The sequence below is a fragment of the Zalophus californianus genome, chromosome 16, assembly GCF_009762305.2.
Source record: "Zalophus californianus isolate mZalCal1 chromosome 16, mZalCal1.pri.v2, whole genome shotgun sequence".
NCBI classification, from domain to species: Eukaryota; Metazoa; Chordata; class Mammalia; order Carnivora; family Otariidae; genus Zalophus; species Zalophus californianus.
In genome coordinates, this window is record NC_045610.1 from 26,370,966 (window position 1) to 26,397,726 (window position 26,761).

Below are 26,761 nucleotides of genomic sequence, written 5' to 3' on the forward strand. Positions count from 1 at the left end.
AGAATAACTTAAGTACAAGTTCCAACCACATATATCCCCTTTAAAAGGCTTATTTTAATATTTTTGTTGGCACAAACTATTTCAAAATGAACACAACGATTTTGGGGTTTGTCCTTACTCAGCTTAAGTTTGTACAAAAATATTTAAAATGGGTGCTTATACAAAATATTTTTAATGGATTGTTCATATCTGAACCCCTTTATGTTTCAAAAACATTTATGTGATCAAAAAAATAGGATTGAACTAAGCTTTAAATATTTGAAAGTAGCTTGTTTAGACTAGAAAATGGATACCAAACTGATCAGCCTAACAGGAGTATGTACATACATATATAATTTTCCTGTATATTAATCACTGAAACAGTTAAAATCTTTTTTTAAATAAAATACCACAGATGGAGAAATGAAAAGTCCCATCAATTAATTTTTAGGTTACCCCTTTCCACTTACGATGAAAAAAAATACTAATTTTTACGTAAGTTTAAGATGGAAATATTTTGAACAGAATGAGACACCACAATGAAGGCTTCATGAATAATTTATTCCATTTGAAGTTTTTTTTTTTTTTAAAAAGTATAAACCTTTTCATTTCCTCAATCACAATTTGTACAACTCAGTGTTATGGCATTCGGCAGCAATAGTGTTTGTTCCTTATTCTTTTTTTTGTTACATTAAAAAAAAAAAGCAATTGGACCATATTAAATGTCACTGCTAAACAACAACTTTAAAACGCCCCTTCATAAAGTGACCAAGCTATTTTGAGAGAGTTGATGCTGACATGTCCAGTAATGACGTTACAATTTGTAGTTTAAACTCAGTAACTTTAAGGTCCACAAATCCAGTTACTTTGAAAACTAAAGCTATTTTAAAACTTCATGAATACATCAACCTGAGGAGTATTTTAGGTCCCAAATCCAGTTTTTTAATTAATACTCCACAAAAGAGAAAACACATATGAAAATTTAAACCACAGTTCTGGGCCCATTAAAACACCAAGAAAAACCAGAAGGTTAAGATTTCCAGCTGATTGGGGGATTGGGGGGAGAGTGGGGGAGGGGGAGAGCAGGGCCAAAAAAAAAAATGTGTGTCAAAAACATTTTTCCTTAATTTAGACAAACTAAAATCTTAAGAGGAAACCCAGACCAAAACATTACTCATGCAACATTAAATGTATTAATAGACTGATATGCGATGCCATAGTGGATGAATAGCAACTTATATGATGCGACAGCATTTAAAAACTTTTAATGTATTCAATTTGAACATTTTAAATAATGCAACATAGTATTTTGATATTACAGTATTAACATAGTGCTTGATTAAAGATCTGCAAATCTTTGTAGTAACACATTAAGTTAAAAAATTACCTCAGAAGGTAAATATGAAGACGAAAGGAGAATATTTTCATACAGTAATCTGTGCCATACTGACAATTGAGTACGAATACAGCTGAGGATAGTTGACTAAGTAGTAAGAGCTTAATTTTAGTGGTTTAAGAAAAGTTTAGAAAGATTTAAAAATTACAGCTACTTTAAAATTTAAGGATTACATATAAGTACACTTGGTGGCCTTCTGGCCAAACAATAAGGTGTACAGAAATTTATTCATACAGTGTTAATTCACAGTCCTGAAAACTGAATGGCTTGCATAAGAAAGTATGGCTAGATGTTTCTCACTGGTTGGAAGCAGACATTATGTAACTAATCTTTTTAAATGCCAAAATACTGAACTTCCACCCTGCTTGGTAATGGATAACTGCACAAAAAATAGACATTAGCACTGTAACAAAGAAGTCAAGGTGTTGGTGATCAACTGGTATAAAGAATGTATTATTTTGCTTACCATTTAAACAAACAAAAAAATACTACCCATACTTGTCTGTGACAGTACATTAGTAAGTCAGATCCATCATCCTGCACAAAAGGTTAATTTTTTTTTTCTGAAATAAGTCTCCTGACCTTTTCTAATGACTATTTAGTAATTTTCTATTTAAGTGTGAATTTATATGTGAAGGGAAGAAAAAAAAAGTCTTATCAGTAAATCCTGTATATTTGGGAACTACTCCCTGACTCCCAGATAAAAAGGAATTGTACACTGCGTTCCTTCCTTATGGCTCCATATAAAAGAAACTGTCAGGGAATAATTTTTTAAAAATCTATTTTCAAAACTGAGGTGTGGTTACTATAAGCTAGTGATATTAAACAACTGAGAATATAGTTTTTATTTTTAGAAGTCACTACTGGGCTAAGTATATTTTAAAAAGGATACTTTTTATAGAAATTCCAAATAAGCATCTTTTCCCTCAAATCTCAGACAAGTTTTTTTTTAAGTACAGAACAAAACATGCCAACATAATCTGTAGTGTGCTAGCATAATTTAAAAATGAATGCAGAGATGTGATCTTTAAATTTTAATTTCAAAAATGCTGACCACTGGAATTGCATTGTAATTTTGAAGAAGTGATTGAAAACCTTCGTCACCAGTTGTGTTCTTCATAGAAAAAACAAGACTTGCTAATGTTTTAATATACACAATTTGAAGTTATACTGTTTATAAGAAAGTGATATTTAAGCTAAGCATATAGTATTTACAAAACAAGTTTCAGTAAAAACAAAACAAAACATACCGAATTACAGTTTTGTAAATACAATTGATTTTGTCTTTGTGGAGAATTAGTGAATGTACAAATTCCAAATTTTGCTAGACTGCTTCCAAGAAAGATAGGTAGACTTGGTGACTGTGAATTCAAGTCAGCAACAAAGGTAGGAGGCTAACTTGGACTCTCCTGTGAGCAGCACTGTAGAAACAACATTTTAAGGGGGTAAAGCCTGCATAAAAGCATTTCTCTTGGCATGTGCAAACAAGAAGGGGGAAAGCTGTGTTGAAGGAAGGGGTGAATTAAAGTCCCTAAAATTCAAGTCCCTTCTTTAGGGAGGTGAGAACCTCCTTGGCATATGCCCTGCCTTAATCTGAGCTGTGTAATAGAAAAGTACAGACTCTGGTGTTTGGGACTGCCATCTCCAAACCAAGAAAATTAAATAAATAAAAAAGGCAAAAGGAAACAGGTTAAGTTTAGAAAATGGTTTTTTAACTAGTGGAATAGAGTATGAATACCAGAATTCACTGAGAATCTATTTACACCACAGTTTGATTGCACACACACACCCATACATATGCATACTCTCACACACATTCCCAATCTTTAATTTAAAAAACAAAAAAAGTCAAACAGAGTGACTGTTCTTAAAATAATTTGTAAAATGCCTAGAGCTGGGCTAAATTTCAACCTTATAGCAGATCCTGAAGATAATTTTCATAATTAATAATATTCCCATGCCTAGATGTGCCACTGTCAAAACTGAAAAAAAAAAACCAAAACCAAAAACATTTAAGCATGTAACATTAAACACCAAAATTAGTTTAAGCATTCAGTAGCAAATGTTTTTCTTGTAAAACTAAGTTTCTTTCACTGGAAATGGCCTGAAATATTAGTCATAGCCCTAAACCATAGTACAAAATATAACTGAAGAATTCTCATTTTATTCTAAGTTAAACCACCCAACAATATCACTTGTATATTGCCATCATGTTATTCTGTAAAGGTGTGATATATAAAATGCTGTAAGACCCAGTACCTTTTCAATTTATAAACACAGTGAACTTCATTACTGTACATGTACTCTGCAACTACAGCTTAGCTGTAAATCCTCCACACACAATGGTATGGACATTATTCTCCCTCTATCCCCATTAAACTGTACATTGAGACAATACAAATTTACTGTCCCACCCACCCCCTTACAAAAAAATAATACTCTAAAAGCAACCCTACTGCAACTTTTTAATTAAGACGATTACATATATTTTAGACCAATTGCTTTAAAGCAAGAAGGCAGTATAAACCTTCTAGGAAAATTTTTATAAAAGAGGTTAAGAAATATAAGACAATTTATACATTTAAAAACTTACAATAAATAAGAGATGCAGGCATTTTTGAATACTAGATACTATAATCCAATATAAGAACATCTTGATGTTCTGAAGCCGTATGTTGAAATTCATTGTTCCTCATGTTTCCTCTCCATGCTTTTAATATTCATTTAATATGACTGGGTACTATGGCTCATTACTTTTCACAAATACTGTGACTGGAAAAAAAAGGTTAATTTTGCTACGAAAATGTTATAATACGTTTTGTATGATCAGTCATCATCCTAAAGAGTTCAGTATAGTCAATGAAAAATAGCAGGGTTATAGCCCCTCCCCCCAAGTCAAAACAATATTTGTTGAAGTAATAAGAATTAGACCCCATCACAGATGACTTTCACTGAGAAGATAACTGTAACTTAATCTTGCAGCGAAATATCTTTTTTCCTTGTTCTTTTCTTGCACAGTTCCATCGAATGAAGATCACAGCATATTCATGATAAAGTTATATAACTGATTCAGCACCACAAAATGAATTGGGAGACATGAGCGTCTGTCCTGGATTGCAGGGTCACAGGTTAGCCAGGAGAGTGCATTGTACTGTTCCAAAACAAACCTGGAAAGTGTAAGTCATGTATTTACTTTCACTGTAGATTTTGGAAACAGTTCCCAATTATAGCATCTAAGATTCAAAGCTACTTTATTTTTTATTTCAATTTTTAAAGATTTTATTTATTTGACAGAGAGACACAGCGAGAGAGGGAACACAAGCAGGGGGAGTGGGAGAGGGAGAAGCAGGCTTCCCGCGGAGCAGGGAGCCCGATGCGGGGCTTGATCCCAGGACCCTGGGATCATGACCTGAGCCGAAGGCAGACGCTTAACGACTGAGCCACCAAGGCGCCCCTTTTTATTTTTTTGAAGACTTTACTTATTCATTTGACAGAGAGAGAGTGCACAAGGAGGGGGAGCCCCAGAGGGAGAGGGAGAAGCAGACTCCCTGCTTAGCAAGGATCCCAGGACCCTGGGATCATGAGGAGCCGAAGGCAGACGCTTAACCAACTGAGCCACCCAGGCGCCCCTCAAAGCTACTTTAAAAAATGGTGGAAGGTATGGAATAAAGAGTCCTTGGGGAGATTAAAGATTAACTAATTTTCATAAAAAGAACTCTCAAAAGTAGATTACACATGCTAGAAAGAAAAGCACTCATTCTGAATGATGTACTTCATCTAGAGATCCAAGGGTACACAACTGTTAATTATTGTCAAATATGAGAGAAATATGTAAGAATCAACATTATATTCTTTCAAAGATGTAATGGAGAACCTTTAACGGTAAAAAGAGTTATACCTGAGGACATCTGAAGTCTGATTTGAGTCAAGTGGGTGGGAGTGTTTACTGTGAAGCAGCTCGTCAGATTGCACTGAAGGCACGTGGAGGTGCAAAGAGGCCTAAAAAAAACAGGAAATCAGTCAGCTAAATGGAAAAGTTGTTGGTTTTACCTTATTTTCCCAAAGTCTCGTCCTTGATGAAATACATTTTAGACCTATGTAATGAATGGGCACCACTATAAAGATGCTTGTTCTCCTTGTTTAACCAATTTATTACAGAATTTTTAAGTGCATAACTTATACTGAATCTTACTTTATTTTTGTCAGCTCTATTGCTTTTGAGACCACATAATAATCCTTAAAAAGGTTATTGAAAAGTTATTTTAAAAGTCATTTAAAGGCATCTATTTTCTGAGTGTAACATGCTTAGTTGCGTAAATGTTTAAAGAAGCACTAAGCTGATAAACCTGAAGTCTGTCTACAGGTTACATAGAACTTTATGCACATACACGTAGGTCTAGCACTGAAAAATGTTAAGAGGAGTAAGTATATGCAAATATACTGCTTACAAAGGTATAAATTTTAAACAAAATTACCTATGGTGGAATTGTGAGCACTCTAGTACAGTGCATAGTGCCTTCTTTGCCCATGCAATTTCGTAACGGAGGCTTGGTGACAACTGTCACACCCATTTCGGTATGACAATGAAGAGTGGAAGAAAGGAATTTCAATTAAAGTGAATAATTTTTTGTTTATTGAGTCAATATATGTAAAGTGTTAAAAAAAAAACTATGAGAGATGGAGAAACTCTTAGCAGATCTCATTCTGTATACTGTAAAAGATACTATTTTATATTTAGGTCATCTCTTCTCCCCAACTGTTATATATATACACATATATATATAAACTCTTGTGTTATATATTCAAGAATATAACCAAAGATAGGTGTTTTTTTAACTGCCCATAAACTCTTGATTTATAAGGTATAAACAAAAGTCTCATATGGCATATCACTACAAATTAGATGAATATAGTCAGTACCAGATATTACCATTTAATTTCTATGATAAAAAGATTTTTTAATCATCTAGGTAACAATTTATTATTTTTCCAAGTAAAGAGAAACACATCAGGTGGTTTTATTGCCTATGGTATAGGAAATAAAATGGAATGTATGAAAACAAAAGGTGAACAAAATTATGGTAAATTATGCCTTACCTGGTAATTCAGACCAGAAGTCCTAATCTTGTTACACTGTATCTGAGGGTGAATGCCCACTTTACACTATCCTCTCTGCAAATAAATATTGAGTAGAAAAGAATCTGGATAGTCCCTTGGACTTTTTGTAAAGTGGTGTTTCCTAAAAAAATGTTCCGTGAAACACTAAGGTCATGAACTATTCATTGGTGTTACACAATCGCTTTCTGGTGTATTAAAGTAAGTTTGGGAAATAGTAGGTATACAATGTTATTTACTGCTGTTTTTCCAGAAACTTTAATGTGCATACATGTATTATAACAAGAAAAGGGGGGCAGAAAGCATGTGCAACATTTCCCAAAGGACCAAAGAACCCTTTGTTTTGAAGAAACACCGACAACTACTATTTTGCAGAAACACACTGGGAATATGTTCTTGTAATGAGATCTGTATAGACCACTGTACATATACTGGAAGAGGAAGAAAAGTCATATGATAAAACTTCATTACCTTGACTGCCACTCCCTAAATATATTATTGCATCAATAGTCAATTCAGATCAACAGTTGTTGTATTCTTTATGAATGTGCTACTGAAGTTCAATGCTTAGTCTCAAATGTCACTGACTCAATGGTATGTGGGCCAAGGGTATCAAGATTTAATAGCAACAGGCTTAAGAGAGGACAAGCCTATTGGTTCAGGTACCTACTAAACTATAACCCCCCAAAACTAAAGCACAGTATCCAACTTTTATCCTACATGTAAAAAGCAACTGGCAAGAAGTGAGGTTAGCATGACTTCTGGAATAAAACAGTCAACTTCTGGTGCGTGTTATGTAAGAATAAATGAATCAGATCTGAATTTCCTATTCTGGAATAGTAGTAAGCAACAGCAGTAACAAACTCTGGATAGGGCTTTCACATCTCATTTTACCATTTTATAATGTATCTCAACCTCGTTATGTCACTTGCTAATGAACTTGTTTGGATAAATAAGTCACTATGGGTCTGAGAAGCTTAGCACTTGAAAACCACTTAATAGTCTAACACAGCAATTTACAAAGCTAGAAAAAAAATTTTAAGGAGGTAGTAAATGGACCTAAATATCAAATATTCTTAACAAAACTATGAATCCTTTAATCCCCAAAATATTATGGCATAATAGCAGTATGATGTAATTCAAAGAGTAACAGTATAATCATGAAAGGATCCAGACTGTAGTCCTGGGTCTACTACCAATTTATGACTTTGGACAAATGAGTTTTTCTGAACTTTAATATGCTCACCTAGAAAATGAGAAGGTTAGATTAAAAGTAATATAAGGTTCACCCAGATTTAAACTTCCACATGTGCAGCTGCAAATAATAAGAGCAAGGGTCCCAGAAATATAACTTAAGATTAATTAAAAGTTCAAACTTAAGTTTCAATTTAAAAAGTATAGAGCTGTTTCATAATTAGGTAACTTCCTTGTGATCTTGTCATATTTCAAAATGCATTTAATAAGACCTTAGACACTTCTATTTCTTAGGAATTAAGCCATCAATTAGCATTATTTAGGAACTGGCATAGAAATGGAAATACCTTAAGAAAAAGGGGACACTGATATTGTGCTTGAGGACATGCTGACCAGAACCAGTCAGGTAACGGACCCGCTTTGGCAGTTGATACAAAGTAACCAAGGGCCAATGGTTGCTGAAGAATATTAGTTACTTCATCATGAGATTCTGTTGAAAGTAGCCGATCAGTACCCTGGCCCTTAAATAGAGAAAATTAAAAGTGTGTTAGTTCACTTGATATACCTTGGCACTAGATATACAGAATGGTTTATGGCAATCAGTCTATCTTATGACACCCATTTAAAAAAATACTAAAGGATATTGAAAAAAATCAGTTGCTATATACTTAGTAAGATCATAATTTAAAGAATGAGTTTTAAGAGTTATATGAAGAAATTAATATACCAACTGTTTAAGTTTGTATTATTATGCCAAGCCCATGTTCAGTGAATGTGTGCATAAACCTTTCCAGCCAATTGAAAAATACAAAATGTTCAATGAAATTTCTAACTTACTTCCTAATACTCCCTCAACTAATTCCTGACCACCACATCTCAATCCAAAAGGTAAATTAAATTTAGCTTTGTTCATCTAACACTATAAAATGCAGTTATTAGTTTTTTGGAAAGCATTATGGCAATAGGAAGGGACAACTATTAAGTGAGGCTCATATCCTTCAGATTTAGTCCATGTATTTCTTGGTATTTATGTTAAGGAAATAGATAAAAAGAAGAAAATGATATGCATGGAAATGTTCATTGCAATACTGTCTTGTAACAGAAAAAAATAAAATACTTAAATGTCCAACATTTTGGGAATGATATAACAAATTACGGGAAAACAATGATGTTAAAAGGTGATTATACTTATTTATATGTATTGAAAGCCACAATATAAATACATGTGAAAGGAAGGTAATCTGCTAAAAGTAAAAACGATTTTATTAAAGTGGTGAGATTACTGGTGCTTTTCTATATACATATATATTTTTTCAATAATCTCACTTTTTTCCAAGGTTTTTTTTTTATTTTTATGTAATCTCTACACCCAACATGGGGCTCGAACTTAAAACCCCGAAATCAAGAGTTGCATACTTTACCAACTGAGCCAGCCAGGCACCCTAATAATCTCACTTCTTTCCAGTTTAAAAAAAAAAGGAAAGATGTAAGGTAAAACTGGAGAAAGATCCTTATTTTATTAAGATTTTATCCATTTACTTGTCAGAGAGAGAGTGAGCGCGCAGAAGCAGGGAGAGCAGCAGGAAGAGGGAGAAGCAGGCTCCCTGCTGAGCAAGGAGACAGATGCATGACTTGATCCCAGGACTCTGGGATCATGACCTGAGCCAAAGGCAGGCGCTTAACTGAGCCACCCAGGCATCCTGAAAGATCCTTATTTTATTTTTTTAAAAAGATTTTATTTATTTGACAGAGAGAGAGAGACAGCGAGAGGGAACACAAGCAGGGGGAGTGGGGGAGGGAGAAGCAGGCTTCCCACGGAGCAGGGAGCCCAATGTGGGGCTCGATCCCAGGACCCTGGGATCAGGACCTGAGCTGAAGGCAGAAGCTTAACCGACTGAGCTACCCAGGCACCCCAAGATCCTTATTTTAAAAGGGCAGATTCTAAACATATGCATACTATAACAATCAAATAACCACTATATATAATTTCACTCAAATAAAGATGTTATTCAAATGAAGCCCAATTAGTTGTGAGTTCAAATAGAAGGACAAGACAGCCTGCTTCCCAAATGCTAAAAATTAAGACAGAGGGAAGCCCTGATTGAGTGGCATCTCTTAGAGCATATACTAATTCTCAGATAATCTGATCCTATACCTGATTAGGAGCAATGGTAAAAAGGCAGGAAAACTACAAAAGGACTAAAGCCAAGTAGTCTAGAAAAACATGAAGTCAGGGACAGCAGACCCTTAGATATTCTTTTTATTATTCACAATTCAAAGTTGTAACATCTGTAAGACAGGATGCAAGAATGTACTATTAATCTCACTTCTTGTTAATTTCCCAGGAAAAAAATGTTTTATTTCATATATCAATCCATTAATAAGTTAATGAATGACATTTAGATTAAGCTTTTATAACACAGTTACCTTGCCAGCATCACCTCCATGGGGGTAATGAGATCCTGGAGAATGTACAGGAGACCCCGTTGGAGAGGCAGGAAGAATATTAATAATATCAGGGTCAAGATCATCTCCTGTGTCTAATAAATCAAAGATACCCATTCCATCTGCTCCATCTATACAGAAGAAAGAAAAATAAATAAATCCTCCATTTTTCACATCCCGCGGTCATTTTCAGGAGAGGGTTAAAATAAATTAATGAATTTTAACCAAAATGGGTTAATTTAATTAACATCTATTGAATGTCTACCATGTGCCAAGTATTGTTTTAGGAGCCATATAAACAATTATACATTATAAACAAGCATGTGGTAGTGTGAATAATGCCCTCCCCCAAGATGTCCACATCCTAATCCCAGGAATGTGTGAATATGTTACCATAAAGAACTTTGCAGATGTGATCAAGCTAAGGATCTTGAGATGGGGAGATTATTCTGGATTATCCAGGTGGGTCCAATGTAATCACAGGGGTCCTAATAAGAGGGAGGCAGTAGGGTTAGAGTCAGTGATGGAGATGTGATGATGCTACACTGCTGCTGCTGAAAATGGAAGAAGGGGCCATGAGCAAGAGGTGCAGGCGAGCTCTAGAAGCTGGCAAAAGGCAAAGGAACAGATTCTCCCGTAGAGCTTCCAGAAAGAACCAACCCTGCAGACACACTGACTTCAGCCCAGGTAAGACTGGTTTAAACTTTTGATCTCCAGAACTGTAAGATAATAAATGTGTGTTGTTTAAGCTACTAAGCATGTGTCAATTTGCTACAGCAGCAACAGAAAACTAATACAAAACAAACATAGTATGCTGGAAATGAAAATGTATTTAAAATGGACTATGCACAATTAATACTCTAATTCTTTATTAGTATATAAAATACATTCAAGTTATTGTATAACGCACTGAAAGAAGAAAATAATAAATACTCCTTGTGATTTTGTTTCTTTTTTTTTTTTTTTAAGATTTATTTATTTGGGGGGTGGGCGGCAGAGGGATAGAAACTCAAGCAGACTCCATGCTGAGCAAAGAGCCTGACATGGGGCTTGATCCCAGGACCCTGAGATCATGACCTGAGCCAAAATCAAGAGCGGGACGCTCAAACGACTGAGGCACCCAGGTGCCCCTTGTGACTTTAGAGATGTGCCATTTTCTAAGGTACCTCAGAGCAACAATGGAATATCATTTTCTCTTCTACTAAAATGTAATCTGTAAGTTTATCTATAAGAGTTATTCCCTACTATGGCAGTTTATATAAATTATTTTGGCAAATCAATTTAGAAAGGAATATAAAATATGCTGCAAAGTCTATGATTTATGTACAGGTAGCGAGCAGCACAGGCAAAAACTTGTGCATTTTATGATCAATGTTGCCTTTTAAAATAAGTAAATATTTATGAGATAATTCACAGCACTAGTTCCAATATCAATAAGGTAGAAGAATGGTTGTATTAGTTTCCTATTGCATTTTTAACCAATTACCACAAACTTGTTGACTCAAAACAACATGCCTTCATTCTCTTACAGTTCTGGGGTCCAAAAGTCCAAAATCAGTTTTACTGGGCTGAAATCAAAGTACTGGTCATTAGAGGTCAACATCAGGAACCAGGAGGCCTATGCTCTTTCTGGAGCCTCCAGGGGAAATCCGTTTTCATCTCTTTTCCAGCATCTAGAACTACACTCCTTGCGTTCCTTGGCTCCATGGCCCCCCTTCCTCCATCTTCAAAGTCAGCAGCACAGGATTATTTCTCTGTGACTTTCCTTCCCTCCATTTCCATCACATGACCTTCTCCTCTTTTGGGCATCATCAAATTTCCCTTTGCTTCCCTCTTATAAGGATACATGTGATTGCATTTAGTGCCCACCTGCATAACCCAGGATAACCTCTCCATCTCAAGATCTTTAACTTAATCACATATGCCAAGTCTTTTTTGGTCATATAAGGTTAACACTGATAGGTTTCAGAAACATTTACCGGATAAGGATAGGTTTGGGGAGGCACTCGTCAGCCTAAAATCAGCCACAATCATCCAAGACTTATTTTATATTTGCAAACCTTTAAAGAACAATTCACCTACCATTGTTGGGATTAAAGGCTAAGTCCAAATTTTCAGTGGTATAAGTAGCTGAAGCTACTTGCACAGAAGCAGAAGTAGGGAACACAAGTATATGAGTACATGATGTATCCTGTGGGGTATTTAGCATCTGAGATGTCTGCATATTTAGAGTGGTGCTTCTTCCAAACACAGAACCAGTTGACACAGAATCTGGAAATAAAGAGAATTTATTTTTTCTTTCAATAAAAGAAGAATCAATTTTACATAATATTAGAAACACAAGCACATGAAAAATTAAATCTGATATAAACTAAGGATAGCTAACCTGGCATAATAACAAAAGAGCCTTGGGGTTCCATTGCTACCAAGCAAGCACTGAGAATGCTGGGAGAGTCTGCAGCAGATATACCACACATTCTACACATGTCTTTGAGCCTTTTACTTAGAGACTGCAAGTTTCGACGACTCAGCAAACTGCTCCAATCTGTGGGTATCAATAGTAAAAAAAAAAAAAAAACAATATCCAAAGTAACAGCACTGTTAACGCCCTCTAGAGCCAAAGTTAAAACATAATGGTCTTAAAACTAGTGAATTCCTCCAATAGGAGTCATCATCAAGCCAAATATATTGCTGATGTTACTCAACGTCCTTTATCTACCTAACTTTAATGTATGTCAACATCAATTAGTATTTGCTAAACAGGGGATGAACTGAATAATAAGCAGAAAGAGGAAAAAATAGAAGACAATAAATAAGAATAGTAGTAATAACACTGGTGGTATAGTCAAAATATAAAATGTCCTTTTAAAATTGGAATTAGGCCATTTGTGACCTAGACATATGTAATTCCTCTTTGAAAACAAAACAAAAAACTAGTTTTTATAATGTCTGCATTTTACTCAGAACATATACCCAGATGTGTCCTGACAGTATATTAAGTAACACAAAACAGAAGTTGAAGTACTTAACAATCAAAGCACAATTTTACCTTTCAATTCTCCATGACCAATCCTTCCTAAGCGGCCAATTACAACTCTCCAGGGTAATGAACTCATTTGTACAAGTCCTAAGCACCACTCCCAAAGTTTCTGTAGACCAAATCTTCTAGCAGATCCTTTTTTCCGACGAGCCCTGTTGTACAGAATAAAGAGACAATTAAATATTTCTAAAAATCATACGAGAACATTTTAAAAGAGCTCAAATTTGTGAAAAACTAGTCCCTCAGTTTTAATGCCTGACACTTTTTACATAAGTCATAAGCAAGAATATACATAAAACCACAGTGTTTAGCATGCTACTTTATGTTTTTCATAATACACATTAAAATAGATTCTTAACTTAAAAGAAAAATTGTCCATGAACCACCAAAATTCATCAGAAACACTGTTCTACACCAGAGATTGCAAACTTTTTCTTTAAAGGGCCAATATATTAAGCTTTGCAGGCCATCAAGATTCTGTTGCAATAATAACTCTGCTGCTACAGCATGAAAGCAGCCACAGATAATACTTAAACAAACGCATGTAGCCAGATTTGGCACACGGGCTGTGGTGTGCCAACCCTTGCTCTATACTTTAAGTTGAAGAATATTAAACAAAAGACTACACTTCTCAGACCAAACAACACTGTTGTGTTTTCTGCATGCATGTCCTTTATTAGGCAAGTACATGACATAAGCACTCTGTGGCTGAGCCATGGCAGCTATGATTTACTGAGCACTTAATACATAGCAAGCATTATGCCCAGTCAATTTACATGTGATACCTCATTTCAGCCTAACAAACCCTAGGAGGGAGATAAAATTATTCTCCCGGTTTTATTTATTTATTTTATTTATTCTCACAGTGGAAGCTCAGCTAGCTAAAGTAATTTTCCCAAGATCATATAACCAGTACGTAGGAGAGTTGGGATTTGAACCCACGTCACCATGACTCTGGAGTTGGACCTTTTTACCATTATCTCACTTCTACTTTCAGTAAAATGGCAATACTATCTTTGTATTGGAAAGGTGGTATTATTCTTTCTCTACTCTTTCTCATCCTTCACAGATAAGCACACTATTTCCAAAACTCACTTCATGACCATTTTAAAAAATCAAAATTGTGTCAAGGAAATAAGGTATGAAGTATTTCTCTAAGAATTATAAAAAATGGTCAATAAATCTTTATAACCAATAATGTTTCTATATTCCACTTCTTCAGCACCACTATAACCTAATATTCATTAAACATTTCTGCACATAATCAATTTCTGAGCTTAAAGAAACTGATCTTTATATAATAAAAAAATAAAGGATACAACCAAACCTCAAAATTGAACATTACTTCATCGACCTGCCTTTCAGGTTCTCTTATGCCATGTTCACTAGCCTTGAAACTAGTGTCTTGAAAATGTCTATTAGGTTATAACTTAATATGAGGCTTACCTGTTGTGATCTATTAGTTACAGCCTTGATAAATAACTGAGCATGATATCTAATTACTACCAAGAAGAATTCTAAAAATAAGGCCACCATTTTCAGAAGACATTCCAACACTTAAAAGGAAAATTTTCAGTCAACAATTTTAGTAAAGGTAGTAAACTCAGTTAATTAGGGACTATATTTTAGATGGTACCTGAGAGAAGTAAATGCTATATAGGATGCTCTTTTTTAATTGCAGAGGGCTCTCTCATTCCATTCTTTAAAATTTCTTAGGCTGAAATCATTGCCTCAAGCTTTATTACATAGAATTTAGGGACTTTAATCTCTTTTGTCTGTATAACAAAGATCACTCAAAATTATTTCTAATTATACAATATATTCACTACCCAAAAAAGTGAAAAGCACGCACAATCCCAAAACTTAATGTCCATGACCTTCCAAACAGTTTTCTATTCATTAAAAATGAAACAGTGTGTGTATTTGTGTGTGAGAGAGAATTTTTTAAAATGGATGATATAATGATACACTTAAGGAAACAGAGGTACCTATTTGGGACATCGATGTTAATGATACAAGTCTCTAAAAGTTCTCCATATAGATCTGTGCAAGATGCAAGAATCCATCTTTGATCATGTGATAAACAGTAGCCCACGAAAAGAACATTATATTTCTGTCCAGCTTCTCCAAATGTTTCTCCTAGCTCTGTCTGTTTATCCTTCACTGGAGCCAGAATAAAAGGTGGTGTATAAAGTCGAATACACTCTGGTCTCTGTAAAATAAAAAATAAAGGTACTATGGTACTAGACAATTATAGAAAAATCTTTTATTGAAAATGTGATATATTATCAATATCCAATTATAAGATAATCAGAAAATGAGAACTAAACAAAGAACTGCACTTAGTTTTGTATAAAATCATAAAATGTACAGTTATTCAATAACTTTGGTCACGGAAAACATACTTACATCAGGACTTTTAAGAGCAGTTTCCATGGCTAAGCCTGGACCAAAGCCAGTCAATGTTTTCACGTTGGTTGATGTTGGAAGTGGTCTCCGACATTGGGTAAAGGCCGAAAAAGCCAGGGATTTTAAATGCTGGGTATAGATTTGTCTATCTTCATGTTTCACAGGTTGCAACAGGTACTGACAAGGAACAATCTAAGAATTATAGGCAAATATTACAAAGGTTAAACTTCCAAAACTAAAAATAAAAAGAACCATGGGTCTAAAACTCTAAAAACATTTACTAGAGAATTTAAACAAAACCTAATTAAAACTATGTTCTAAAGAATTATATTTTATTATACAGGTTTTTAATAATCAGTTTTACTAACAGGTTATGTAAAAACCTTTTAAAATTTCTACACAGCAGTTAATCAATACTGCCACTGATTAGTCCTACTATATATAGTCTATAAAGAAATAATTCAATCTCTGCAAACAAGTTAATATCACTAATTTCTTTAATTTTTTGTTTTTTTAAAGAGTTATTTATTTTGAGAGAGTGAGAGAGTACGTGTGCGAGTTGGGGGGGGGAGGCAGAGGGAGAGGGAGAGAGAGAGAGAGAGAGAATCCTCAAGCAGATTTCCCACTGAGCATGGAGTCTGACAAGGAGCTCAATTCCAGCACCCTGAGATCATAACCTGAGCCAAAATCAACAGTAAGACTCTTAACCAACTAAGCTACCCAGCAGCCCACTCCTTTAAAATGTAGGCCCCATGCCCAGTGTGGAGCTCAATGTAGGGCTTGAACTCATGACCCTGAGATCAAGACATGAGCTAATAAGATCAAAAGTCAGAAGCTTAACGTACTGAGCCACCCCGGCACCCCCAATATCATTAATTTCTTACTTTTACTTGCAATCTATCTTATTTAGAACTCTAGTTTAGTTTATATAGATCCATGCTCTGGTCTTCTATTTAAGCTTATCAATTTAAAAACTGGTTTATAACACAAGAGAAATATTTAATGTACTTAAATGCAACCTTTTTATTCTCCATTATTATTGTGGTATGATTGTAAAGTTTATCTTTTATAAAATCCCTAGGGATTCTATTATAATATCACTTAAAGTAAAATATAATAGAACCTGGCTTTAACTTCTGTCTACATCAAACTGTTTAACTTGCAAAAATTATTCTTACCTGTACAGAAACAGTACTCTTAATATGAGGAGGAAGAGTCTGGACCATTTCCAGAAAGCATCGAAGTAGCCCCAAAGTCCATACATTAGAAGAATTAGTGCTCTCCTCTTTATTTTCATAAGTAAAAGGATCAATTATATAAACAACAATTGCAGGTGGATAAGTGATTGCATGTGAATCACCATCTGTGGGGATACCCACTTTATCCCGATCCATTGTGCTAAAATTTAAGGTAGAAATATACAGTTAGGAAAAAAGTTGTACCATACTTTTTGAGGTAATATCAAAAAGCAGGTTCTTAGTAACCTCTCCCCTTCTTCCGGTGGGGGGTGTCGGAGAGCTTCTCTAAAAATTAAGGGACATCTCTTTCTCTCCAAATAGAATAGTAAACACTGTGCACACAATTTCATGGTATACAAATACCCTTACGTTAAGAGGGCTTGCATTAAAAAAGGGAATAGAATTTTTAAAACCACAGAATATCCAAAAACACTAGAGAGCTTAATGCTTAAGTGATAAAACTGAGACAAAGATAGTTCGCTGAGCTGCTAAAGATGACAAAGCAGAGCCAGACCAGAAAGACACCAGGTTTTCAGACTTAGTCAATGTTCTACTACATTAATAGCCTATACATATTCATTTCACACTTCATAACTTTAATAGTGCACAAGCTTCATTCTTTGATGGTGATATTTTTTTAAAACTCCAAATCTCTTTAGATGTTCAAGATGAATGCATCAACCTGGGTAAATTAATAGTTTGTTTTTACTCACATAAATAAGTTTAACTTTGAGCAAAGTGCATCTGGGTAACTGAAAGATATTACTAAGCTCATGTTAACCTAACCTGTAAGTCAAAAGGGAAGCTCACTCAATACCTTCATCATAAAAGGAATAGAGAACTGCAATTATCATTGCTGTCATAAATAACTCACGTGTTTGGAAGCACTGTATAAAGCACTTAATGTACATTATATCCTACTGCTCCCATTTTACAAATAACATGCTCAGAGAAGTCAGACAACTTTCCTAAAGTCACATAGCCAGTAAATGGCAGAGCTGAGATCCAAATCTCTGTATGGCTCTTAATAAGCTCTGAACAGACTGGTTCAGTAGTGACTTCTAAATCATTGTAGTGATTTGCAAAGGCTAATTTACTTAACAGTTATGTCACAGAAGAGATTCAAACATCACAGGATAGTTGAACTAAATGGTTTTAAAGGTCTTAATTCCATGAGATTTTACGATTCTATGCTAAAGAATTTATGAAGAGTGTGCATTATAATTTTAGAGATAAAATAATCAACATTACAAAAACTAAAATTTCAAGGATAAGATCAAAAAACTTTCCATGTTCATTCACAAGGACTATCTTAGACAGAAAGAAGCATAATGTATTTACATTTCTGCAAAGAATAGTAAAGGTACCTTTCAGACACATCAGGATGAGGCTGAGTGGGAAGTGAAGATGATTCTCCAGAAATCCCTGCTGTTGGTAGAGCTGATGACTGTTGCCCTCCTAGCTGGCCATTCTGAACTGTACTTGCTTGTGTAGACATGGATCCTGTGGCATTACTGTTCATACTGCCAAAGGGTGGAAATGAGGGCAGTTTATTTGATGATACTCCACTATTCAAGTTGGAGGATGATGAAGATGAAGTTGCAGTTGTGGTCAAAGTTGAATTAGCTGTGGCAACTGAAGAAGACATGGTAACACCTGAAGTCATTGTCATAGTGCTGCTTGCTGCAGATGCTAGGGTGGCAGATGGAGTATTAGCGTTTCCAGTACTTGTCATCTGAGGTGGAGTAATCAAAGATTGACTTGTAGGGGCAACTAAATTTGGCTGGGAAAGTAGAGAGCTGTCCAAAGGCTGGGAAGCAAGATAAGGACCTAAAGGTAATAAAAACAGGCAGGATATTTAATTCTTTACTTCACTGATTGGTTCTTTTTTTATTCTATGTGAATAATAATCTATTGATGCCTTTTGGTAATTACCCTCCCTTAGCTGCATGCTAACAATGTAGGAGATAAAGCTTTTTCTTTTGCCCAGAAACTGAAGAAACAAATTTTAAATGGAACTTCATACAAAATAAAGAAATGGTTCCCATGAAAGTATAACAAAATTATATTTACTAGTTATAATTAATTGAATGAAAACAATCTAGCAAATTTTCATCAAACCATTCAAAGGGTTCCTAAATCACAAGTTGAATAAACACTGACTAAACTGAGAGCTAACTAGATATAAAATAAAAAATGTTATCATGGGGTTCATATATAGAGATGCCTAATGAGGGTCAATATTTTGGTTGTGTTTCCTTAGATTAAGTCTAAAGTCCACTGATATTTAATCCAATGTTAATTCAAGAGTGTTAAAACCAAGTCTTAAATAGTTATTTTCTTAGTTCCAACAAAGAACTGTTTTCTTGGTGTTGTAGAGGTAATACAAGTTATTTTATCTCTAAACCATTAACAAATCAAGAATCTTAATGTTAATAAGCGTAAATAAAAACACAAATTCATCAGATCCTACAGAAGCAAAGGAAATTGTTTATACCCACAATTTCTTCTTACCTGATAGGATCCCTATTTTAGGGATCAGCAAACTTTTTCTGTAAAGGGTCAGACAGTAAATATTTTGGGTTTTGGGGGTCACACAGTCTGTCTCAACTATTCAGCTCAGATCTTGTAGCACAAAAGCAGCCACAGACAATATGTAAATAGATGAGCAGAGCTGGGTTCCAATAAAATTTTATTTACAAAAACAGCAGATACATTGGGCCATACTTTGCAACCGTTGGTTTTATAAAATAAACACAAATTTAATACCTAGATCATATCTGCAGACTTGTGCATAAAGCTTGAGTTTAGAAAATGCTTCATTGTTACCATCAGCTGCCTGAGAAAACCATTCTGCTACCAACTTTTCTGATAGTTTCTTTGATGCAGTAGATCCAACTCTCATGATCCCATCCGTCAATAGTCGAGAAATAGGTCTATGCTGACCTAATCGACAGGACTACAGATATACATACAGAAAGGAGAATTAGTGAATTTATTATAGTATGAGTACACACTATAAAATAAAGCATTGAAGTTATTTATTTTTTAAAAGATATATTTCTAAGTAATCTTTACACCCAACACGGGACTCGAACTCACAACCCTGAGATCAAGCGCTCCATGCTCTACCAACTGAGCCAGCCAGGTGCCCCAAGCATTTAAGTTATTTAAATTAAGCTTTATAATTTATAATTAACATTTGGGATAAAAATATCAAGTGAAGTAGTACATCTTTTTCTTTTTTACATTAGAAATCCATTACTTTTTTTTTTTTTTTTTAAATTAAACTATCTCCAATGAAATAAAACACCTAGATAATAACGGCACAAGAACTATGTGGTTTGAATAATGAAAACTTGTAGAATACAGATAGTGAGCATAAAAATGCACATATAGCCAAGTCAAATAAAAATAAAAATTGGTATATAAATATACCATGTATTTGTCACCTTTCCCTCCAATTCTGTGGGCCGCTGATGTTTGTTACAAGTCCAATATCAAGTAAGTTTGTAATACTAAATTAAGAAAATCTAGAGGATTTTTTTTTTTTAAGTAGGCTCCACACCCAGTGTGGGGCTTGACTTTACAATCCTGAGATCAAGAGTCACACTTCCACCAAATGAGTCAGCTAGGCACCCCTAGAGAGAGGATTTCTTTACTGTTAAAGACTTTAAAAAGCTTAAAAAAAAAAAAAAAAAACCCAACTTTCAAAAGCTTTAATAATCTAATATGAATAGTGACTCTCTTAAAAAGTAAAATAATATGTAATGTTTCCCCAAACCTGTTTAATTATGGAACTTTTTTCTGGAAAGATTTTGCAGAACTAGTGTTCCAAGTAATACTCCTTGGGAAATATTTATTTCCAAAATCCACAGGACAGATACCTTGTAATTAAGTGGAACATTTAAAAGGAGCTAAGTAAGCACAAACAACTCAGACTGTAGAAGAAATTAAATTTTAAAGACTGGATTTCTAAGCATTTATGGGGAAAGGAAAGTAAAATGAAGTTAAGACTTTATGTCCTGTAGCACTTAAAATTTGTAATCACTGCACTCAGTGATGGATACAACATGAGAATTATAAGATCAGTTAAGAATTTAAAAAATCACTCAAGAATTTCAGAAATGGGGCGCCTGGGTGGCTCAGTTGGTTAAGCGACTGCCTTCGGCTCAGGTCATGATCCTGGAGTCCCGGGATCGAGTCCCACATCGGACTCCCTGCTCGGCAGGGAGTCTGCTTCTCCCTCTGACCCTCTTCCCTCTCATGCTCTTTATCTCTCATTCTCTCTCTCTCTCTCAAATAAATAAATAATATCTTAAAAAAAAAAAAAAAAAGAATTTCAGAAATGATATAGATCATAGAGAAATCTAATACAACTTTACTTTATGAAAGTGAGGCCTAGTGTCAGCACCTGAGGTCTAGAGAATCAGGACTAGAATTTTTTTTTTTTAAAGATTTTATTTATTTGAGAGAGAGAGAGAATGAGAGAAAGCACATGAGATGGGGGGAGGGTCAGAGGGAGAAGCAGACTCCCTGCCGAGCAGGGAGCCCGACGCGGGACTCAATCCAGGGACTCCAGGATCATGACCTGAGCCGAAGGCAGTCACTTAACCAACTGAGCCACCCAGGCGCCCAGGACTAGAATTTTTATAAATGTAATTTTTTTCCTGGTTATTTAATAATGCAACCATTTAAAAAAAAAAAAAACATCTTAAATGGCATACATATGTCCTCAATGGTTTTTCCCCAATACAGTGATTTCACCGAGACCCATGGCACACACATCAGACAGTCCAGGTCAAATGCTGTAAAGAACATAACTGGCTAGCATGAGAACTATACAACTAGTTTCACATCATTATTACTCTGTCCCAATCAACTGAATTGCCCAGTATATTTCATATATAAATATACAAATTATAGTTATAAAATGCCACCTCTTTTTTTTTAAAGATCTTTATTTATTTAAGAGAGAAGAGAGCGTGAGAGAGCGCGCACGCACGCAAGAGTCAGGCAGAGGAGCAGAGGAAGAGGGAGAAGCTGACTCCCCCCACCACCCCCGAATACCTCTTTTTAAACACCTACCTCATATATCGCAGTGAGGTCTCTAAAAAAGCTTTTGGCTCCATTTAACAAGGCTTCATTTTCTGGACATAATACAACATAGGCTATATCTCTTTGAGATCCATAGGGTTCCAGCATAAGTCTCTCCCAATAAGGGAGCGCAAATGGAGAAAGCACCAGAAAATCATAATCATAACCCAACAAAAATGTAGGGATTGGCAGTGGTTCTGGGGATTCATCAGTTCCTAAACAGGAAAAAACATATTTTAATATTAAAAAAAAAAAAAGGAAATACTTTAAAGCAGTTACATGTCTTCCTTTCATTTAAATGTCAAAGTTACTGAAGTCATTAGCAAAAATATTTGATTAAAGATAAAAATATCTAAAGTCAATCCATGATTGAGACTTTTCCACAGTTAGGAATTTGCTAAATGGTCTTTAGGAAACATGACTTACATTAATTTAATTTATTTAATCCTTAAAATTGTTTTAATTGTTTAAAAAATTCAAATGAAAAAAACTTAGAAGTACAAAAGAAAACATGGGAGGGGAGTTTTATTTTATTTTTTATAAATTTGGATTGGGGAAAGCCTTTCTAAGCATAACATAAAACCTGTCCATTTAAAAGCTGATCAATCTGACTATATAAATTTTAAAATTTGGCATAAAAAACATTACAAAAAAGCCAAATGATTAACAACAAATTGGAAAAAAGATTTGTAATGCAGATGACAAAAGGTTAAACTCCTTACCATATAAAGGGGACTTATAAATCCCTAAGAAAATGATCAACAACCTAACAGAAAAATAGGTAAAGTGTATGAACTAAGTTCACAGAAAAGGAAATATCTTATACATAAAAAGCTGCTCAATCTCATTAAGAGAAAGCAATTTAAAATAATTATTGGTGAAAAACTGTAACATTTACTATGTGCTAGGTACTGTTCAAGGATCTTTACACATACTAACTTTACACATATTAACTCATTTAATCCTCACAAAACCTTATAAGGCAGATACTAATATTAACCTCATTTTAGAGGTGAGAAAGCAGGAATGAAGAAGTTAAGCAACTTGTCTGAATCACACAAGAAGTGGCAGACATGGGATTAGAGGCCAGGAAATCTACTCTTACAGTCTGTGCTATGCCATTTCTCAAGCTATAATAAAACAACCATTTTCACCCATCTACTTTAGCAAGGGTTTCCCGAAACAGGCATTTTGCTGGTGGGAGTTTAAATTGATACGCAGAGAGTAATTTGGCAACAATAAAAACAACAACAACAAAACACACATCCTTTAAGCCAGAGATGTGTGCAGTATAGAAAAACAGTTGTGATGACAATGAAAGAAACAATATGTATGTCCATTAAACAGTGGATTGGTAAAGTATTATCATATGTAAAGAACAATGAAATACATGCCCATTAAAAATAAAGAAAGACAGCTCTGTGTACTGGTAAGGTGCAGAACACTGTGTGTGTGTGTGCGCGTGCGTGCGTGTGTGTACACACTATTTGGTTTTTTAAAGAATGTAAAAATATAATTAACCTGCATTTTTCTTTTTTTTTTTTTTTTAAGATTTTATTTATTTACTCATGAGAGACACAGAGAAAAGAGAGAGAAAGAGGCAGAGGGAGAAGCAGGCTCCCAAGGAGCAAGAGCCCAATGCGGGACTTGATCCCAGGACCCTGGAATCATGACCTGAGCTGAAGGCAGATGCTTAACTGACTGAGCCACCCAGGCGCCCTCCAAATATATTTCAAAAGCTCCCACCTTTCAGAGACAATCTTCAACAGATAGTTCAAGTATTTTGAATGTTCTTTGCCTTGACAGATGACCATAAATCTACTGTGTACCATACATACATATATTATTTTATTTTTTAAAGATTTTATTTATTTGAGAGAGAGAGAATGAGAGAGAGAGCACATGAGAGGGGTTAGGGTCAGAGGGAGAAGCAGACTCCCTGCTGAGCAGGGAGCCCGATGCGGGACTCGATCCCAGGACTCCAGGTTCATGACCTTAGCCGAACGCAGTCGCTTAACCAACTGAGCCACCCAGGCGCCCCATCCATATATTTTAAAGATTTCATATTTAAGTAATCTCTACACCCGATGTGGAGCTCGAACTCACAAACCTGAGATCAAGAGCTACATGTTCCACTGACTGAGCCAGCCGGGCACCCCTGTACTGTGTACCATATTTAGAGTATTCATTTGCTACTCTTACAACCAGCAAATTTCTGTTTTGTTTTGTTTTTTTAAATGAAGAACTTGGGTTGGGGCACCTGGGTGGCTCAATCATTAAATGAAGAACTTGGGGTCTTTCATCACTAGTAGTATCTTCTTCTTTTCACCCCATTCTTCATTCAACTTTGTAAAGTGATAATTTACAATGAAAGTAGTGTTCATTTATTTTAAAAATTTTGGCAGTACGATTCTTTCTTCATATAAAATCTTACTGGTGAGTCTCATCTGTAAAAACAGATCTAAGGGAAGCTGTTCTTTCTGAAGAGGGGCTGGAGAACCCAGTGAATTAAATGTTGGAAATGCTCAAAGTAATGAAGGCTAAGATTGACCACCCTGGCCTTAAGTCAAGCATATGCCACAAAAATATTTAAGGAAGACAAATGTGCTTATTCCAAGTTGGGCACAAAAATAAAGGGCTGATATAAAATCAGTCAATACACATTACTATAAACTACTTACCATAAGAGCCTCGGCCAGCCATTTTATGAAATTGTTGCCAAGTGAGAGGACCTTGAACTCCCCAAGGCCTTACTGTTCTTTTTTTCTGAATAGCATCCTGAAGAACTGGCTGAAGAGAGAGGAGCATTCGAAGTATATCCTGTGAGCACTGCATACTCACATCTACAACCATTAAAAAAAAAAAAAAAAAAGTTAAGAATTGCTATTGCCAACATGAAGAAATAAAATTTTATAACAAAATACATGAAAGTTCAACTTCAATCATCAAGATTAAGCATCTGCTTGTGCAGAGAACTGTATTAGGTTCAATCTCAAATGATCTGTAGAAATGGTTCTTCTAGATACTTACCTAGAACAGACATAAGAAAAAAGTTATTATAACTCCTCTCCATAAAAAAGTCACTCATTAGCTCACTAACCAACTTATAATCAAATAAATTTCTTCCTTTTCTCCATTTGTTTTGGTTGTTTTTGGTGCCTGTAGGTATTTTCCCAGAAAGAACTCTACCTCACACTGAAATGAGTTATAAAACTGTATACCTTAATAACCACTATGATAAAATGATCAGATAGATAAGACTGGTTACATTGATTAAAGTTTAATTTGGGAAAAATAGTAGACTGTAACAATTCTGAAATACAGAACTTTACAGTAACAGACAAACTTGCTCACACTGTAAAAAGTGTTATAATATCCATAGATATTTTATAAAACTAGATTTATAGATTTATAGATTATATTATGACCTGCATTGCTGACCAACTATCAGAATGGGTATGAAAGATGCTGCTCTTACATGTCAAATGGCTTTAAAAAAAAAAAATCACTAAATGTTACTGATATGGTTAATCTGTGCCCCCAGTACACTCAGTTGTACCACTGAAAATGTATGAGCACTTGTACATTAAATCATTCAACTTTTTTAAAAAAAGATTTTATTTATTTGAGAGAGAGAGTGAGCAATACAGAGAGCACATGAGGAGAGGAAGAGGGAGTGCAGACACCCCTGCTGAGCAGGGAGCCCAACCGAGGGCTCAATCCCAGGACTCTGGGATCATGACCTGAGCTGAAGGCAGACACTTAACTGACTAGGCCACCCAGATGCCCCTAAATCACTCAACTTTAATTCATTATTATTACTGCCTAATTTATTATTTCTGGCTTTCATTCCCTAGATCTAAATAGTGTACAGAATTGTAAGTAACTTAGTTTCAAATATACTGCTTAATAACTATTACATTTAAATAACCTACTGTAGGGTTGCCTACATGGCTCAGTCGGTTCAGCATCTGACTCTTGATTTGGGCTCAGGTCATGATCTCAGGGTTCTGAGATCAAGCCCCACTTTGGGCTCTGCACTGGGTATGGAACCTGCTTAAGATTCTCTCTTTCCCAGGCGCCTGGGTGGCTCAGTTGGTTAAGCGTCTGCCTTCGGCTCAGGTCATGATCTCAGGGTCCCGGGATCGAGCCCTACGTCGGGCTCCCTGCTCAGTGGGGAGTCTGATTCTTCCTCTCCCTCTGTCCCTCCCCCTGCTCCTTCTCTCTCTTTCCTTCTCTCTCAAAAAGTAAATAAAATCTTAAAAAAGTTCTAACCCTCTCCCTCTGCCCCTCCCCGACTCCCTCTCTAAAAATATCAGTAAGTAAACTACCTAATAGAATATGTAGTCACTAAGTAACAACAGAGCTATCTTAAAGGGACTAATGGCTTACACACTGGTAAATCAAAGCAAGTTATAAAACTATAGAAGATATTTCACATAAATAGTATAAAATATAATTATGTGTATTCATATCTGAATATTCACATAAAATGAAGTCTAGAAAAAGTTGCTATTGGCTAAGGTTATTTAACATAATCACATGGGGAACTTTTAAAAGACATATATGCAGAGACACCATGAGAAATTCTGACCTGGGTTTAGCTCAGGAATTCAGAAAGATTCTCAAATACTTTTTCATTCTTTTAGAAAATATATTTACTGAAGACCTACTATGGGCCAGGAATTATTCTAGTTGTGGGGAATACTGTGTAAATTCTTATTCATGTCTTGAGGGATTTTACTATCTTGTGGGGGAGACTGACATGAAGAAGAATTATAACTGTATACAGCCACAGGTGCCAGGTCTCTAAGCTGAAATCTGGTTGGAAAGCAATGATTAAAAGGT

At 35.1% G+C, this 26,761-nt stretch overlaps 1 protein-coding gene across 2 annotated transcripts in view; it reads right to left on the reverse strand.

Annotated features, from left to right (window-relative positions):
* Positions 1-519: 519 nt before the first annotated feature.
* MED13 (mediator complex subunit 13) overlaps positions 520-26,761 on the reverse strand; it is a 100,347-nt gene continuing 74,105 nt past the window's right edge. Inside the window, exons 17-30 of one of the 2 annotated variants that reach the window (XM_027624481.2) lie at positions 24,595-24,756; positions 21,905-22,128; positions 19,586-19,775; positions 18,184-18,646; positions 16,757-16,976; positions 15,579-15,770; positions 15,158-15,381; positions 13,179-13,321; positions 12,516-12,674; positions 12,212-12,400; positions 10,112-10,260; positions 8,032-8,205; positions 5,274-5,374; positions 520-4,542 (exon numbers count right to left, since the gene is read on the reverse strand). In XM_027624481.2, coding sequence (XP_027480282.1) covers positions 4,410-4,542; positions 5,274-5,374; positions 8,032-8,205; positions 10,112-10,260; positions 12,212-12,400; positions 12,516-12,674; positions 13,179-13,321; positions 15,158-15,381; positions 15,579-15,770; positions 16,757-16,976; positions 18,184-18,646; positions 19,586-19,775; positions 21,905-22,128; positions 24,595-24,756 — 2,723 coding nt within the window. In that variant the 3' untranslated portion in view covers positions 520-4,409. The remainder of the gene's footprint in view (positions 4,543-5,273; positions 5,375-8,031; positions 8,206-10,111; positions 10,261-12,211; positions 12,401-12,515; positions 12,675-13,178; positions 13,322-15,157; positions 15,382-15,578; positions 15,771-16,756; positions 16,977-18,183; positions 18,647-19,585; positions 19,776-21,904; positions 22,129-24,594; positions 24,757-26,761) is intronic. The other variant, XM_027624482.2, reaches the window with a different exon arrangement.